The sequence below is a fragment of the Hippocampus bargibanti genome, linkage group LG09 (genome assembly GCF_051943395.1).
Source record: "Hippocampus bargibanti isolate YZ-2025 linkage group LG09, ASM5194339v1, whole genome shotgun sequence".
NCBI classification, from domain to species: Eukaryota; Metazoa; Chordata; class Actinopteri; order Syngnathiformes; family Syngnathidae; genus Hippocampus; species Hippocampus bargibanti.
Genome location: NC_142742.1, coordinates 6,594,393 through 6,614,519, shown reverse-complemented (window position 1 = coordinate 6,614,519; position 20,127 = coordinate 6,594,393). Strand labels below are relative to the sequence as shown.

The 20,127-nt window shown below is 38.3% G+C and overlaps 1 protein-coding gene across 1 annotated transcript in view; it reads left to right on the top strand.

Annotated features, from left to right (window-relative positions):
• The window catches only part of lrrc9 (leucine rich repeat containing 9), a 37,828-nt gene extending 27,137 nt beyond the window's left edge, over positions 1-10,691 (top strand). The window contains exons 28-32 of the mRNA XM_089003786.1: positions 1,955-2,172; positions 3,071-3,139; positions 5,256-5,375; positions 9,334-9,502; positions 10,380-10,691. Coding sequence (XP_088859912.1) covers positions 1,955-2,172; positions 3,071-3,139; positions 5,256-5,375; positions 9,334-9,502; positions 10,380-10,495 — 692 coding nt within the window. The 3' untranslated portion in view covers positions 10,496-10,691. The remainder of the gene's footprint in view (positions 1-1,954; positions 2,173-3,070; positions 3,140-5,255; positions 5,376-9,333; positions 9,503-10,379) is intronic.
• The last annotated feature ends 9,436 nt before the right edge of the window (positions 10,692-20,127 follow it).

The following is a 20,127-nucleotide window of genomic DNA, read 5'->3' as shown; positions in this document are numbered from 1 at the left end:
CTGTGAAAAGGTAAATACTGAAACGCTAAACTCAAAACCAGGTGCATGGTTGGCCTTGAACAAAAGAGTGCAGTGGCTTCTTTATAATAGCTTTTGATCGGCTTTCATTGAAAATTACTCTGTCATGCTGATTAAGGCCACTTTAGCTGTCCCTTATAAACTCCATTTTCTTGACAAACTCTCACTTACCGCTTATTTTACACCCAAAAACAAATTGTGGTGAATGCTTTTTCCACTTGTATCTGTATTTATTTATCTATGTATTTCTTTGTGTGTATATTTATTTATTTGTTTGTCAAAAATAAGTTGTGGTGAATGTTTTATCCACTTGTATATGTACATAACTAGCAATGTTTTTTATAAATTTATTTATGTGTATATTTATTTATTTTTATTTATTTGTCTGTTTATGTATTTGTCTGATCATTCATTTATTTATTTATACTTGTTAAACACCCAAAAACCAAATGCGGTGAATGTTTTATCCACTTGGATATTTATTTATTTATTTTGTTATATATATATATATATATATATATATATATATATATATATATATATATATATATATATATATATTGTGTTGTGTGTTGTGTGTGTGTGTGTGTGTGTGTGTGTGTGTGTGTGTGTGTTCATTTATTTAATTATTTATACTTGTTAGACAATGAAAAAAAAAATTGCGGCGAATGTTTTATCCACTTGTATATGTATATGTTTATCTATTTATTTATGTTTATATTTATTTATTTAATTGTTTATTTATGTTTATTTGTTTTTTTTGTTGGTTCATTCATTCATATATTTATTTATACTTGTTAAACAGCCAAAAACAAATTGCGGTGAATGTTTTATCCACTTGTATATTTATTTATTTATTATGTGTATGTTTATTTATGTATGTATTTATTTATTTGTTTGTTTGTTTATTTATTTATCTATTTATTTATTCATTTATTTATTTTATTTATTTATTTATTTATTTATTTATTTATTTATTTATTTTTGTTTATTTGTTTGTTCGTTCATTTATTTATTTTAAACACCCAAAAACAAATTGCAGTGAATGTTTTACCAGCTCGATCGCCATATCGCTAATAAATAGCCAGCTACATAGCTAGCTGGGTAGCCAGATAGCTAATAGATAGCAAATAGTTAGCGAAAGGATAGCAAATAGAACAACGTTGGTAAGTAAGTAAACAAGATGAATAGTTTGCTTTGGATTGAGTATGAGTACTTTAGCTGCCACTGCACAAAATAAGGAAAGTAGTAAAAGGTTACTCACCCAGTACCAGGAACACCCACCACAGCCAACATTGCCGAATCAAAATAACCGGGAAAATATGTCAAGAATATATATTTATTTATCTATTTTTTATGTGTATATTTATGTATTTATTTATTTTACTTGGGCTTGGCCATTTGATGACATCCGCTATGCGATCGGTGGCAATTTTGTATTCAGCAGATTATCATTGTGATTACGTAGTTGTAGGCCATATTGTAGTTATGGTTTCCTCTCGAGGGCTGTTATGAATTTGGGGAACCCATTGGAATGTTTAAATCCCTTCAAATATTACATATAAAGCACACAGCAAATTAATGAATAACTCGTTTTCAAATCTGAAGTCAAGAATAATGACTTTTATTGTGGTTGACATCCAAAAATATGAAATTTTGGCTCAGATTTTAGCAATCATCATGGAATTTAACAAGTTGGATTTGCTTTCGCGGGCCGAAAAAAATTATGTGGCGGGCCGGATTTGGCCCGCGGGCCTTGACTTTGACACCTGTGTTGTAGGTCATAGTTGATGTTGTGATGTCCTCCTCGACAGCAAACCTACCCCAAGGGTTAATGTGAATCAACAGTCACTCAACTGGTTATGTCTTTTTTTTGTCATATTCATTGTTGGAAATTGTTGTAATGTGTGACGCATTCTCTTCCCACTCTTTCCAGGGAATGAGATCAGCCAGGTGGAAGGTTTGGAGGGTCTGCATCATCTCAGGGAGCTGGTGTTAGACAGGAATCGGATAAGGGCCCTGTACGAGAACTCTTTTGCTTCCCAGAATGCCCTGCAAGAACTGCACCTCACAGAAAATCGCATCCGAGAGCTCAATCATCTCTATCCGCTCATCGAGCTTCGCAAACTTTACCTCGGCATGAACAAGCTTCAGGTCTGATTTTGCCTCTCACTCACATTCAATGTCAATGTGAAACCATCTCTTGTGTGTCTTTATTTTTATACCTGATTATAAACTGCTTTTTTTTTTTTGTAGTATACAATTCGGGTGATGGATCGACATTTCCACGACGTTTTCTTTGCTCGCTATTAACCCTTTTTCCATTCACCCTGTAACCTGATCACATAAGTCCACTATAGTAACCGTTGTCCTTGTAAGGGTTAATGATAGTTTGATATGGACAAGATAGCAAACAGAATATTTTTTTTGTTCCTCAATGTGCGGCAAACTTCTGCATGAAGCATAGTAATCATGACTCATTATCCCCCCCACTGTGCAATGTGTGGGTTAGCATTAAAGGGGTTCGGCGTGATTGAAGGTCACGGCAGTGTGTAAGAAGACAGAAGGGACAATCAGTGAAACATGTAATCAGCTTCTCAGTCTCGATCTACTTCTCACCGGGGGTGGGGGTGATTTGCACACTTTAGTCTGCCAATCCTTCTTTACTTTGATGTATTTAATTCAGATGTAAAGTATGGCAGTTGTTCCAGCACATGAGTCCTGGTCGTGAGGGCATCTCTGAATTCCAGCCAAGCCCCAACCATCAACCTGGCAAATCATGGAACCCCCGCACACCCCCTCGCCCACACCCCTCCTTTCCCATTGCTCTATTGCGTGCCCAAACTCTCATGCGATTAAACATGTAATCTCTCTCAATCAGCTGCTTCTATCCTGCCTGCAACCAAAAAATATGAAATGTTTCAGCCTAGATACATATGCCTCTATTATCCCAAACACATCCGGCTTCAATTGGAGGGGAACCCAACGGTACAATAAAAAAAATAAACTAAAATGTTCACAATTTAGTTTTCTTTTCTCTTATTGTTTGTAGGACATCTCAGAGCTCGATAAACTTGAAGTTCTTCCCGCACTGATGGAACTCTCTGTTGTTGGCAATCCGGTGAGTGTTTCCATTTGGTTCATGCGTTCATATTTTTTGATGAAAACAGGGATGTCAAGCTGTTTTTAATGATGGGTTTCCTCACAGGGCCATTATGACTGAAAACAAATATAAATATCATTTTAACTCATTCACTGCCAGACGATGCGCAAAAATGTGTCCACTCCAGTGCCAGGTTTTTTTTGTCATTTTCACTCAAATTGCAGGACCCACAGAATATTGAGTTTTAGGACTACATAAACATTCAATGCAGTGTAAGAAACCTTAGACTCTCTTCTGTCATCAGGAAAAAAAGTTAATTCCTAAGTGATATGGGCCTGTAGTTATCTGAGCTTGAAATGGGAGCAGCTGTACAAAATACATATTGATGTATATAGCGCTTTAAGAACAGCTGAAGCTGTAACAAAGGGCTAACATGGACAAAAGAGTTAATTCCTAAGTTATATGGGTCTGTAGTTATCTGAGCTTGAAATGGGGGCAGCTGTACAAAATACATATTGATGTATATAGCGCTTTAAGAACAGCTGAAGCTGTAACAAAGGGCTAACATGGACAAAAGAGTTAATTCCTAAGTTATATGGGTCTGTAGTTATCTGAGCTTGAAATGGGGGCGGCTGTACAAAAGGCAAATTCTGCCCCCCTCGTGACCAGCGCTTTATCTGCTAAAAATAAAAATTCAGTAATTGAAGGGAATGAGTTAATGAGATCAAAAACGGTCCATCAAACAATTTGATGGATAGCTAAAAACCAAACATTTTGATTTGCCTTCATGGGGCACATAAAATGAGGAAGTGGGTGAAATTGCCCACCCCAAGGCTTTTTTTTGACAATTAAAACATTAAATTTACCAAGAGTCATTATGCTTTGAGGCGTTTTGCCATCGGTTCAATGACAGACACCTGTTATGACGATATGTATGTGGAACTGTCGCAGCTTGGAATTGAAGCAGATTTATGTGGGACAGAGGATGTGAGACAATGTCTTTCGTCTATGGATGCTACAGCTTTGTGTTTGCCTTCAACATTTAGCTTGGAGCATAATATGCACATTTCACCATGACGTCCCTGATCCACTGGTGAAAAGGACGCTTTGATCCTCTCTTTCATGTAGAACTGCTTCACACTACAGAGAGGGTGTAGAAAGTGGTTAAGATTGAATGTGTCTTTTGTGTTGTCACATTATTTGTCATTTAGTTTTTTGTTGTTGTTTTGACTTGAAGATATGAGTGGCTGCCTTTGCAGCAGCTCCTGTATTTTGTTTTTCTACTACTTCTTTTCCTTTTTTCTTACTTTCATCACTCTGCTGCTGTGAAATGTACATTTCTCCAGTGTGAGACTAATAAAGGCTAATCCAATCCAAAACTTAAAAAAAACAGTTGCATGCATAATCGCAAAATTGAGGATTTGAGAAAAAAATGCAACTACATTCTCTTCCAAAAACCATTCAGCTCAAATAAACATTCCTGTTCTATCATCCGTCTCAAGTCCCACTTCCACATCCTCTCTGATAAAACAGCAAGATCAAAAAGCAATGTTTTCAGTCTCACTTCCTCACTCAGACCATCCAAATCAGTGACCCAGTCCTCGCTCTCCCAAATTAAGCGATTACACGACGGGCCGTCTGCTCTTCCTCAAACTGGCCGGCATCACAGACAAATCCGCTGACAAAATGGCGAGCTCCATTGGCCCGCTTACATCACCCATCTGGAGTTCGTGGATCGGGCGTCGGAGCCTAAGGATAATGGAGGAGGCTGCGGGGGCCACGCTCAGCTGTGGCAGCCTTGTTCCCTTTGGATCCCCCCCCCCTTCTTTCTCTTCCCATTGGGTTTAATCCTGCCAAGGGCTTGAGGCCAACAGCCACCCTTGAGACGCTACCCCCCGTGCTGTTGACCACATGAGATCACTGCTTCCGTACTTCCGTGCCAAAATCTTGTCTGCGTGCTTTTGGACTTTGACTGGCACTCACTCAGCGCTTAAAAACAAGTAGCCTGAGTGGACAAGCGGGATATTTAACCTTTGCGGGACTCCTCGTGACATCCCAGATATCTCATGGCAAGCAAATTTGGTTAAGTGTGCCGTCTTTAATTGTTTGCTTTGTGACTTTTTTTGCTTTCCAGGTGGCTCGCAACTCTCTCCACAGGCCTGCGGTCATGCGCAGTCTGTCTCAGTTGCAGGTACTGGATGGTATGACGGTTACCATGGAGGAGAGAACCAGAGCTGAAATTACAGATGCAACGGTAAGGACTGCACAGATCACAAATGAGTACCATATTTCTCGGTCTATAAGGTGCACCAAAAAGCCTTGGTTTTCCTCAAGAGATGACCCTGTGCCTTATACGCTGATGCGCCTTATATGTAAAGTAATATTGAGCCTCTCAGCAGCCACCGACTCAATTTCCCCCTGTGGAAGAACAATTGCATAATGCCTTATAATGTGGTATAATAATAATAATAATAATAATAATAATAATTCAAAAAAACAAGTAGCCTTTCAAAAGCTCTCAATGACACTTTCCAGTCACAGACAAGCATAGGTACAAGAATAAATAAAATATAATCACAAATAGAATACAATGAATAAAATACGGTTATAAATAGAAACAAGAGAAAAAGCTACACAGAAAATGCGATTTTAAATAGGTGGATTTTGAGATGGGATTTGAAGGTGGGAAGAGAATCAATGTTACGAATGTTGGGAGGAAGTGACTTCCGGAGTTTGGGGGCAGAGCAGCTGAAAGCCCTGTCCCCCATCATGCTGAGACAGGCAGGGGGGGGGGCATACAGAGGTGGAGGGAGGGAAGAGGATCTGAGGGAACGAGAGGGAATACAAATTTGAAGCCGGTCAGGTAGGTGGTGCGCCTTATATTTGGAAAACGTCTATATATTATATTTTGAAAACTTTTTTCATTCATTGAAGGTGCGCCTTATACTCCGGTGTGCCTTATATATGGAAAAAAGTTTGAAAATAGACCATACATTGGGGGTGCGCCTTATACTATGAAGCACTTTATACAGTGAAAAATACGGTAATCTACAACTATATTCATAATCCGGTGATTTAAAAGACCTGTTTTTATTTATTTATTTATTTATTTATTTATATTTACACTTGACTTAACCAACTTGAAATTTTCCAAATCCTCCTTATCTCAGGCTCTCAGCTGTACTTATTCTCTGATTTCTGTAGTCCTTCATGACTGATTACCTTATTTTCCGGTGTATAAGGCGCACCCCAAAGCCTTGATTTTCCACAAAAGATGGCCCTGAGCCTTATATACTGGTGCGCCTTATATGTGAAGTCATATTGAACCACAACAGGTCTAGCGACTTCTGTCAGTAGCCACCGACTCCAGCGCTTTATCTGCAACCACAATAAAAACTAAAACCCAAAAAATTCGGGAATGTCGCTCCACGTCATTTTCAATTCCCGAATAAATTTGGGAATGGCAGTGAATGAGTGAAGCTCCGTTCCTAATCAAAAGAGCAGTGCAGAAGCATTAAAGTCATCCATCTGATTAATTTCCCTGCATAATTGTTACAAACTGTAATTTAATTTCCATTAATAGCATGAAAAGTAAAGCAGACCTTCAGATTGGCATTCTTTCACCACTATCCTTGCACACGCATCGAAATGTGCATTAAATGTGGTTGTTTGAGACGTAATTATCCAGTGCCGCTATTATGCGCTGTTCCCTACCGTTTTCATTCAGTTGACTTCATGTAATTGCAGTAACATTTGATATGTTCCTGTAAATGTCCATCATTTTGCAATCTTAATGGGCCTTCTCATACTTCATCCACGCATGAACAGCGTCCACACAAACAAGGCAAAAGCACAGATGAAATTCTCTCAGTCTTAGCAAAAAAAGGCGAGCTATGTAATGAGTGGAATGGCCAGTGCAGTAATTCTCCCTGTAGTTCTGAATTAAAAGCAGCCTAAGCCTGCTGGCATCATCCTGCTGATTATATGAAATGTGCCCGTCCGATCATGCAGCAGTGGATTTACTCCCTATTAGCCAGGTCAACGCGACCTCTCTGCCCGCTAATCGGACATATGGAAATGCAAGAGACGGGATCCCGAGTTCTCATTACCCGAGTGGCTCCTGCAATTGCTTTTACAGACGCTCCCCAACTTACCAACGAGATGCGTTCCGAGCGGTCGTTCGTAAGGTGAATTTGTTCGGAAAGGTGAATTCGTTAATAAAGGTGAATTCGTTAGGAAGGTGAATTTGTTTGGAAGGTGAATTTGTTTGTAAGGTGAATTTGTAATTCGTTCGTAAGGTGAATTCAGAGTTCATTCACAGGGTGAATTTGTTCGTAAGGTGAATTTGTTCGTATATATATTCAGTATATATATTTTATATATAATATATATTTAAGGCTTGTATAAGTTGGTTTGTACTGAAATATAAACATTGAATTAAAATATATATATATACTATATATATATCCGATATGTTATGTAATATTCTATATATATATATATAAATAGTATATATATAACCATACTATATATATATCCGATACACATATATATACTTTACACACATATATATATATATATATATATATATATATATATATATATATATATATATATATATAACTGGAGAGAATACTACATATGATAGAGAGCAAAAACGTTCATATGTACCGTTGTTCGTAACTCGAATGTTCGTAAGTAGGTCAGCGTCTGTATTTCAATTTATAATCTTGCCAGTGATGACTAGTAATGAGTGCCCCCTAACGTCATACCTGTCAACCTGCGAGACACTGTGACCTTACTAACGGCTCAATTTTTCCTTACTGAGAAAAAAAAACATGCGTGTGTAATATTTCATTGCGCAATTTTATTAACAAAATTTCACATGTTCGTTCAAGAATAATTGTAACAAGTCACAACATATTTCATAATCCAAGTAGAGTGATACCTCGGTTTACGAAACCCTTGTCTTATGAACTTTTTGGTTTACGAACGTTAAATTTATGAAAATTTTACCTTGGCATTCAAACTATTTTTCGGCATACACACAGAGCGCCACAATGTGTGATGTGTCGTTCGCGAACGAGCCCATTCTCCTAACAAGAAAATGGCAGCCAACTGTTTTTGTCATCTATTCCCCGCCCCCGGTCTTCGGTTAAAGCCACGTTATTGGTCAAGAACGCAGCAGTGAGGGGGCAGGTTTACAGACAGAGAGAGTGAGGCTGTTCCCCAAAAAGAAAATGGCAGCCGACTTTTTTTTGTCCTCTATTCCCCGCCCCCAGTCTTCGGCTAAAGCCACGTGATTGGTCAAGAACGCGGCAGTGAGGGGAGGTGGTTTAAACATTAAAAGAGACAGGCAGACGACAGAGAGAGAGTGAGAAAATGGATACAAAACAGTAAAATTTGGACGTGTCAACTTTGATAGTTCAAAGGCACAGTGTAGACTGCAAAGTTAAACTTCCCATCAATCAGGCTCCACAAGTAACCAACACAAGCCATCTGTACACTTGATGCAAAAAGCTATCAACCCAGCTAAACAGAACACAATTGATGAGGAACGAGGAAAAATTATCAAGATGGTGAAAGAAGAAGGCTACGTTCCTCATCAAGTGTTTAATGCTGATGAAACCGGCCACTCCATTCCATCAAGCCATCAACGACCATCACAAAAGTAAATAAAACAACTTTATTCTACAGTACAGTTTATTTATGTAATTATAATACACCATAGCACATTTATTATACATAAAATAACGTATATTTCGACTAGTTTTAAGTCTTATAAAGTAGAAAATTATGTTTTATGTGGACCTGGGAACGGATTATTCTCATTTTAATGGTTTCTTGTGGAAAATTAAATTTTGGGATCCACACTTTTCGCCTTACACACTGTCTGTGAACCAATTGAGTTTGTAAGCCAAGGTATCACTGTAAATCCAATACAAATTACATTTCACAATTTTTGCGTTTCCGCACACATCTAAAAATGTGCAAAAATCGTACAGAATACAGCAAAATACAGCCGGTATACAGTTATGCCGAATGTGGAACAGCGACCAATCCAAACTCCAATCCTGTGCCCCAAAATGTGGACAAACTGGCCACACCGTGGCGGGGAAAGAAAAACGGAATGTCAGACTCTTGCTTGAATGCACAGAGAATTTCTTTTTCGCCCGCTTGCCTGATGCTGATGTGATATTTTTCTTGTCAAGCAATGTGAAGAGTGTTGTGCAGCTTCCGCCCTTGAAACCAACCAGCCCGGCCTGATGACCTACATGCCCGTCAGAGGGATGTCAATGACAGGACTGCAGAGCCTCATTCACGGACACGACATGCTCCCAAGTAACAAGGATGAACCCCAAATTCAGTACACGTCCAAAAGTGAGTACCACTTCAACTACTCACTATCATGAAAGGACAACCGACGCCTGCGGACAAGTTGTGTCCATAATTTGTAAAATCACTTCAAATGACTTCTACTGAGCCTATTTTACGGATTCCACGGCATATAGCTATATTTTACGTTTTAAGAATGCCGCTGAATATTCAGGAAGTCTTGTTTTCGAGTTGATGACGATGCATGACGTGACAATACGTTTGGAACACCCCTGACCGAGAAAGCGACACACAATGCATTTTGGGTACTTTGTTTGGTCTGAAAACTTTGTGTTGATCCGTGTTGATGGCGAAATTAGAAGGAAAACACATAATGGTGGTGAATCGTTGTGTGTTGCACCAAGACTACTATTTGATACTAGTTGACACAAATTCCCAGCAGACAAATCAGCCCATTTCCAACGGAGCTTGGGCGCCATCTTGTGCATTTTCTGAGACGCTACATTGGAGTCCTAACGCCTCAAAATGAGACGGAAGGACTTCTTTAATCGATTGCAAACATTTATGCTTTCCTCTTCAGAACTATTTGAATCATATTCATAACTGGATGAGTAACAAGAGAGTAACCAAGGAAAGACGTCCTGGCGTGACATCACGAAGGAGGGAGCGGGGCCTTTTGAAACTCGCCATTTCCGGGGTCATTTTGAAGAAGTTTTGGGACACTTTAAGTCATTTTTATTGGTGTTTTGCATTTCACTAAAAATATCAGCCTCGTGTTTTGCATATTTTAGATGCTATAAAATGTTTTTTCTGATGTCAGTTCAGAAACAAAAAAATGTGTCGGTTGTCCTTTAAATGTCATGTGAGCTTGTCAGATTTTGGTTCACTGAATGCAGGGGATTGTATTTTTCCTCAATTCCAGACAAGAAGTCCACAGAGAAAAACCCTTCAAGCTTTCAGGGTGACGCGAGTTCCAGACAGGCCCGAAAAGCAAGAAACAACTTGATAGCACCATGTCCTCTTCCCCAGGGGAAATGAGAACAACAATTCTGCAGCAAGACAACAAGAATACCAAGGTTGATTCAATTCTCCAGGTGATTTTGTTTTTTTTAATATTGTGATGAAGTCTCTTAAATATAGGTAGACTCATCCCAAATTATTCAAGGCTGATTTCTTATAATTTTGCCTTTATACAACACCATAAGTGAAAGTTAAATAAAAAAGAATGATGTGATCAAGGGGTCAAGGTTCAGATTTATTTAAAAGATTTTACTAAAATGTCAATTAACCATTTGCGTACATTTTAAAAGTGCACCTTTAAAAAGTAGATACATATTAGTATAAAAAATAGAAAATATAAAAATACAAAAATAGTAATAAATAGATTAAAGGTTGTATGACACAAAATATATTAAATTAGCATTTTGCAGTTTGACTTGGAGTGCATGGAGGTCCTGTTCCAAGTGAATACTTCCATCAAGTTAAAAAAAACAACAAATAACAAATAACTCATTCACTGCCAGATGATGTGCAAAAATTTGTCCATTCCAGTGCCAGGGTTTTTGTCATTGTCACTCAAATTGCAGGACCTATAGAATATTGAGTCGAAGAACTACATTAACATTCAATACAGCGTTAGAAACCTTAGACTCTCTTTTTTATCAGAAAAAAAGTGTCAATTCCTAAATTATATGGGTCCGGAGATATATGAGCTTGAAATGTGGGCAACTGTTCAAAATAAAATGTGATACATGTTGATTTATATATCGCTTTAACAACAGCTGAAACTGTAACAAAGCGCTAACATGGAAAAAAGGGAAATGATGCCCCCTCGTGGAGGCAAAAAAAACATTACCAGAGGTCTGACCAGCGCTTTATCGGCACCCCTCCCCCCTTCCTCCGCAAGAAAAACCGAAACCCGAACAAATTCAGGATTAGCGCTCCAAGCCACACGTTTCAATTTCCGAATACATTTGGGAATGGCAGCGAATGAGTTAAACATTTACGCACATTTATTTAAAGAGCGCACCTTTAAAAAGTACATACAGATTAGTATCAAAAATACATAATAAAAAAAAGAATATAAAACAATAATAGTACATAAAGACCGTACTACTCACTCAATATTAAATTAGCATAACTTGGAATGGCGCTCCTGTTGCAAAAGATAATAAGGTAAAAAAAAAAACAATTTTTTCCTAATTCAGTAATGTGCACACTAAAGGGTTTTTGTCATTTTCCGTCCACAGAATATTGAGTTTTAGGACTACGTAAACATTCAAAGCATATTAAAGGACAACCGACGTCTAAAGTTGTGTCCATAATTTGTAAAAAATGACTTCTAAGCGTATTTTATAGGATTCAAAGAATTTTACGTTTTAAGACTTGTTATTCTTGTTTTTGAGTTGGTGACAAGTCCATACGTGACGTCACTAAAGAACCGCCCTTTACCGTAAAAAAGACACATTGTAGCGGTCCTTCCATCACGTCAATGTATTTTGCTGGACTTGTTTGGTCTGGGATCCTCGTGTTGCACCCAAAATCCGCCAGAAGGTCAGAAGAGGGCGTCCAAGCGCCATATAAGGAATTTATCAGCCTGTGGAAATGGAGGTGGCCACAGGAGGTCGCCATTTTGTGCCTCTTTTTTGGGTGAGAGATTTTCCCCCAATGTTGCCTCAAAATGGCACAAATACATTCTTTAATCGATTGCAAACATGTATGCTTTCCTCTTCAGAACTATATGAATCATATTCATAACTGGATGTGTCACAAGAAAGCATATTATCCGAATCTGAAGCCATTGTTTTGATTCTCGAGCAATGCAAGACGTCTTGGCGTGATGTCACGAACTGGGGCGGGACTTTCTGAAAATGCCCAATTTGCAGCTCAATTTTTTGCAGATTTTGGACAAGTCATTTTTATTGGTGTTTTGCATTTGACTAAAAATATCATACTGCGTGTTTTGGGTATTTTAGATGCTACAACACGTTTTTCGGATGTCAGTTAAGAAACAAAAAAGTGACGTCGGTTGTCCTTTAACTCTTTTTTCATCAGAAAAAAAAATCATTGCTATCTTATTTGGTTTTGGAGTATTATGAGGTGCAAGAGTTAATTCCTAAATTATATGCATCTGGAGTTATCTGAGCTCAAAGTGGGGGGCGGCTATACAAAAGGCAAATGAAACCCCTTCGTGGAAGGAAAAAAAACATTGCCATAGGTCTCTCCAGTGCTTTATCAGCACCCAAGATACCCAAAAACCCAAATAAATTCGGGAATGGCAGTGAATGAGTTAAGAAAGAGCTTCAGTGTGGCCAAAGCACAGAAGAGAAGAAACAGTTTGTAGTAGTTGTGTATATGCCAAAACATATCGGGTAATTGAAAACCTAAAAAACACTGTCTGTAAAAAAAGAAAGTGTTGTAAATTATATAACAGTTTGTAGTCCAAAGCATACCACATCATGGATCCAAACAACTTTATAGAACTGAATAAAACCAAAAACGCAATCAACCAATGGAGACAATTAGCTGGCTTGATATGGCCATGTAGTGCATACATTTTACATGTTCTCCTAATGATATTTTCTGACCGCACATTTGAATCACTTACCAGGGTAATCTGGGGATGAGCGCTTTTTTGGTGTCACTTTTACTGTTATCCCAAACAAGTGGGGGCGGGGGGTGGAGCCACCCGTCAGGGACCGGCCCCAGATGTAAGGGGACATATGAGGTTGGCACACACACACACACACACACACACACACACACACACACACACACACGCATTGGTTCAGATGCATTCCCAACAAGTGGATAATCCATCTTTAGCACACCTCTCGGTGGACATTAATCTGCAATCACTCAGATAAATGTAATCTTGAGCCAGCTCCAAATGGATTTCAGAGATTGTCAGTTTCATCATGTTAGCCTCTTTTCCACCCCCCCCCCCCCCCCCCCCCACACACACACACACACACACGGCCAAAAAAAGAGATGGAAAAAAAAGGCATGAACAAGTCATCTTTCCATTTTCGGTTGTTACTTCTTTTGCACACGGGATTGCTACATTTTCCCGTTTCCTTTTGATTTGTGTCCAGTAATGACGGACTTAATGCAAAACAGCAAAAATAGATATGAACATCCATTCATCCATTTTTCAGTCCCGCTTTTCCTCATTGGAGTCGCAGGTCAGCTGGAGCTTCGCCCATCTGAATTCAGGCAAGGGAAATATTTATATATAGCGCATTTCATACACAAACCAACTCAATATGCTTCACATAACCAAAAGCACTGAATAACAGTGACAAGCAGAATTTATTGAGAGTATATGCAAATTTAAGTGATACATTAGTAAAAGATAGTTTTCTTGATTATAATACCACACTCCTGGGTATTCTAAGCGCGAACAGCTGTTAGCAATAAAACATTGTCTCTTCCATGAACTGAGAAATTTGTAACCTGGCTAATGAGCTCTTCCTGTGAAGGAGTTTCAAGTCGTAAATTGCTTCGGTGATAAAGGAGTTTCCCAAGTCCTAAATTCTGTCTAAGGCCAGATCTCCTAGATTAAGATGACATCTTAACTTGTTGTGTCTGTTGACCTCAGATTGAACCCAGGTTGTCTGTGCTTCTATTGTGTATTCGAGTCACACATGACTAAGCATTGACTAAGCATATAATAGCATGAAACTTTGAAATATGATAACTTCGTATTATGTCTAATCACTGTCAACGGTGAATTGCATTATAAGGCTTCAACAAATTGCATATTTTAAAACGTTTTTTTAATATACAGTGAGACCTCAACTTACAAACACCTTATCTTACAAACGTCAAATTTATGAAAATTAAACCTTATAATAAGCACTATTTTCATATTACACACCCACCACGGCTGGCGGAGTGATCTTCGGCGGAAGCACACGACCGGTTACAAACAGTCCTTATGGAAGGTGACTCTCCTTCCATAAGCCATCAACGACCATCAAAAAGGTAAATAAAACTTTCTTTTACAGCACAGTTCATTTCTTTAATTACAGTCCTCATGTAATGCGCCTCTCTTTCCAAACAGCAATTCCTTTGACCTTCGACCTCCAACGCCATTCCATCAAGCCATAAATGACCATCACAAATGTAAATAAAGTGACTTTATGATACAATGCAGTGTATTTCTTTCATTGCAATACAATAGCACATTTATTATACATAGAATAAGGTATGTTGTGTGTAGTTTTAAGGCTTATTTAGTTGAAAAGTATATTTTATGGAAACCCGGGAACGGATGATTCCCATTTTAATGGTTTCCTATGGGAATTCTTTTTTTGAGATACACACTTTTCGCCTTACACACTCTGTCTGGGAACCAATTAAGTTCGTAAGTTGATGTCTCACTGTATAAGGCACACCCTCAACCAATGACATATTTTAAAAAGTTTTACGTATATACGGTGCAGCGCATTATAAGGCGCAACTTCAATGAATGACATATTTTAAAACGTTTTCCATATATAAGGCGCACCGCATTATAAGACGCACCTTCAACGAATGGCATATTATAGACGTTTTCCATATATAAGGCGCACCTTCAACGAAATACATTTTAAAACGTTTTCTATATATAAGGCGCACCTTTAACGAATGACATTTAAAAACTTTTTCCATGTATAAGCAGAGGATCTCAATGCCGTCTCACCATTTTTTGCTTTGAAACCCAAGTTCTACTAATCAACCTGAGTTTGCGAGCTTCATAGCCAGACGGGCTTTATACTCGATTATCATCTCTTTATTGTATTTATAACACGTCGTAGAATCGTAAAATCTACAGATGCTCCCCAATTTATGAACATGATACGTTCCGAACAGTCGTTCGTAAAGTGTATTTGTTTGTAAGTTGCTTCAGTGCTATATTTTGTATGGAATGTATATTTAAGGCTTATATAAGTATGTGTAAGGCTTGTATAAGTAATTTGTTTTGGTTTGTACTGCAAGATAAACATTTAATAAAATATATGCTCGTTAAAGATATGTACATGTACAACTGGAGAGAATACTACATATGTTACTAAAAAATATTCATATGTACCATTGTTCGTAACTTGAATGTTCATAAGTAGGGGATGTCCTTTATTCTGCAATTTACTGGGAGACACTCACTCAAACATACAATTGCTGAAACAGGGCCTACCAGTGTAACAACCATATACCGGTACCTTTAATCAAACGATGTGTTTCTCCAATGCGGGAGTAGTTTTCCTTTATTTTCGTTTTCACATCCAATATGTTTCAGATCAAAATGAACAGTTGAAAAAAATTAGTTCATTTGACAATATATTTATCGATCCATTTTCTCTAGCACTGTATGACATGGACGGTATAAACAGGAACGGGACAAGCATGCAGTTCTCAGTTGCAGGCGGCAAAAAGGGCAAAGCTCACCGAAACAAGCTCTTCTAATGCATGTACTTAACTTCACTTAATTTGCGTTAACTCCCGGCATTCGCCGCGGCTAATGACTGCAAGTGAGTGTCATTACCTTGCTCTACTCGCCTGACATGAAAATGGCAGCTGATGGGACTTATAGGCACAGATTTGGGGGCTCAGCTCCTGGCGCTCTAATGCATGGGGTATTACAAAGGATAATTACACAGGTCATAGTTATATAGCACGTGCGCAGTATGGATATGTGCGTAAGTTTTAAAGGACAACCTACACCTCTGGACAAGTTGTGTCCATAAGTTGTAAAATCACTTCAAACTTAACAGTAAAAGTTATACGATTTATTATGGAACCGTAAGCAGTTTGGTAGATAATAGTATTCAATAGAAAACGTTCTTTAAAAACAACAGATTGACATCGTATACTATCCTGTCGTATAAACCTCGCGTGGGCTATTTTGAATGCTTTTCGATTTACGACCGTTTGACTTATGCCCGTTTTGTTGGAACGGAACCCGGTCGTAACTTGGATGTTACCTGTATATACTTCATACATACATACATACATACATACATACATACATACATACATACATACATACATACATACATGTATGTGTGTACAGTATATGAGTTTTTTTTTATTTTACTGCATCATAGCTCTCTGTTAAAAGTGATAAGACTACATTGACACTATGTTCCCAGCAGCCATGGTGGCAGGCATAGTCACCCTGAGCAAAATGGAGGACATGCAACTACGGCTGTCAACATGTGACAGGACAAGACAACCAAAGGGGGATGTGGGCGCAGTAACCCCTCTACTTTTCACAGTACAGACGCGGTCCTGGGACACCTGCGCTCCACAATTGATTTCCCTTTTGTATATCTGTCAGAGTTTTAACATTAAAATAAAATTAACCCAAAGACGGGTGAATAATTCATGGACGCCGAGTGAACACAGATGCACTTGCTCTCCACTCCCGCCTTTCTATGTGCAGTTCGACCACATGGTTCATGGCTGGTTTAATGGGATGGAATGTGACAGGTTATGTTTTCATCCGCCTGTTATGGAGCCGGGCTGAGGCAAGTGAGGGCGGTTAGGGATCGAGGCCTGCGCTGATATAATCTGGATTCATAATTAGACATGTTTGTGCTCGTCGTGAATCAGTTATAGAAGATGCACTTTCCAACCCCCACCAATACGCACACACAAACGCAGAAGAAAGAACACATGCTTTGTATGGGGTCCATTACTGCTGGTCCACTGACTTCCTACATTTGCTGTGTGTGTGTGTGTGTGTGTGTGTGTGTGTGTGTGTGTGTGTGTGTGTGTGTGTGTGTGTGTGTGTGTGTGTGTGTGTGTGTGTGTGTGTGTGTGTGTGTGTGTGTGTGTGTGTGTGTGTGCGCATCCACAGGACCATTAGTCCAAGACTCTGTGAATAATTGCTGAATAGACCATGTTTTCACCGCTATCTACTCAGGGAGGGTACACTGTTGGGGGAAGTGTGGGGGGGGGGGGGGGGGTGTGGTTGACATTACAGATATGTCGACATTGATTGATGTTTTATTCCGAAGATAACAGCAAGCGCATTGCTCGGAGCGGCTTGAATCTCGACGCACATTACATATTTATCAGGCTGTATTAACTTTGAATGTAGTGTGTGTGGTTGGAGGTCACAATTACGTTAACAACAAGCTTTAAATAGAAAAGGACTCTCGCAAATGATGGTCATCATCACAACAGGAACATTTTTCTTCTGAATGTTCACATTGTGTTTGTCTTGTTTGATTCTCATCCCCTGTTTTTCGTTTTCTGTAAGGTTTCCAGGAATAAAGATGGGCAAATATAGATACAATACATGTAATAAAGAATTTAAAATTCAGATTTGTGATGAGGGATAATTTGTTTTTTTTTCACTTTGTGCGGAAGTTGACACAAATGAAGGCTGTGTTTTTTTTTTTAAGTACATTGATACCCCGTTTACGAACCCCTTGGCTTATGAACTTTTCGGTTTACAAATGTTAAATTTATGAACATTTTACCTTGGCATACAAACTATTTTTCGGGATACACACGGAGCTAGCACAATGACTGATGTGTCGTTCGCGAATGAGCCCGATCTCCTAAAAGAAAATGGCAGCCGGCTTGTTTTGGTCCTCTGTTCCCCGCCCCCAGTCTTCAGTTAAAGCCACGTGATTGGTCAAGAACGCAGCAGTGAGGGGATGTGGGGTTTACAGACAGAGAGTGAAGGCGTTCGCCAAAAAGAAAATGGCTGCCAACTTTTTTTTGTCCTCTATTCCCCGCCCCCAGTCTTCGGTTAAAGCCACATGATTGGTTAAGAACGCAACAGTGAGGGGAGGTGGTTTAAACATTAAAGAGACAGGCAGACGACAGTGTGAGAGTTTCAACTTTGATAGTTCAAAGGCAAAGTGTAGACTGCAAGGTTAAATTATCCCATCAATCAGGCTCCACAAACAACCCGCACAAGCCATCTGTACACTTGATGCAAAAAGCTATCAACCCAGCTAAACAGAACACAATTGATGAGGAACTAGATAAAATTATCGCAGAGAAAGAACCTACAAGGGATCATTCCTCAAGATGGTGAAAGAAGAAAGTTACGTTCCTCATCAAGTGTTTTCCATCTCCATTCCATCAAGCCATCAATGACCATCACAAAGGTCAATAAAAGGACTTTATTATACTGCAGTTTATTTCTTTAATTATAATACCATAGCACATTTATTATACATAAAATAAGGTATATTCTGTGTAGTTTTAAGGCTTAGAAAATTAGAAAGTAGAAAATTATGTTTTATGGGGACCTAGGAACACATTATTCTCATTTTAATGGTTTCCTATGGGGAATTAATTTTTGGGATACACACTTTTCACCTTACACACTCTGTCTGGGAACCAATTAAGTTCGTAAGCCAAGATATCACTGTGTCCCCAAACAGATCCATCTTATTATTCCTCATGATTCTCATATATGTATCATAATCAAAGCAGCTATAGCTATAACAAAAACAATAAATAAATAAATCATTTTTAACGAATTCTGTACTGGAAGGGATTATATGCTACAATACATGTTGTCAGCTAACCCTAACAAGGTCTTTGGTTGTTTTGCATTATTTTACTGGAGAGAAATATTTTTTTTATTCCCTGAAGATGACTAAAATCCTGTGCACACTCATATCCTTTTAAGCACAATAGAGAAAAACAATTTAATCTCCTTTACTCCAGATGAGTATCTTGATATTTTGGCCATTTACTAGATCACTTTATGATCCTCCTTTAGAGGGTTTAGTCACTTTCATTGTATGGAAATAAAATTGTCTTTTTTTGTGTGCAAAAACAAACAAGGATTAAGAATACAGGATTAATATTCTTGGCATGTCAATTTTGAGGTCAAGTAGGCACATTACAGGCAAGTCTTGAATATCTTAATGTACTCTCTTACACATTAAGAATGCAATGGTGATAAATTATTCAGAATAAGTCTGTGGAATTGTTAATGCAAAGAGGGTGTGTGCTTTTCATTGTTACAAGAAAATGAATTATATTTGATGCTGCTTAACTGAGCATGTAATTGTCTTGATAACCAGGTGTTAATTTTGAGTATTAAATATAAACTTGGCATGATGAAAATATTAAAAACGCTTATTTATCCATCCCGCCCTTTTTATGGCAGTTATCCTCTTTGATGTGAAAGGTCAGATGGACTGTTTGTTTTTATTATTTTGGAATTTTATGAAAACAAAGAAAACTCGTTGAGAATTGTATGACTCAACGGAAGTCCAAAGCCAAGATTCAAACATGGAACGTCATAACTCTTGAGACCGACACGCCAACAACTACTGCACCGTGCTGCCATGGGTGAGTTACATTGCTTCTGAATTTTTGGGATGAGCAGGTACATCTTGTACAAATGACGGAGACTTTGCACAAATGTATGTTTCGTTTATTTATTTCGTTCGAATATAATGGACATATAACCAATAAAAACATATTCAAGCAGAAAGTTGAAACAATATCAGCGAAACTCGATCGCACGTGTGTCATACCTCACTGCTGCCTCAAAAGTTTATTTTGCCCCGAAAATTATGTTGTTTTGTTGTGCCTGTTGAATAACTATCGTTAATATTCTTATTTAGTTAATACGGTACATTTGAAGCTTTTTAAGAATACTTTAAAAAAAAATGCAGTCTGTCGAGTGTTTTGCTGATGCAGGAAAT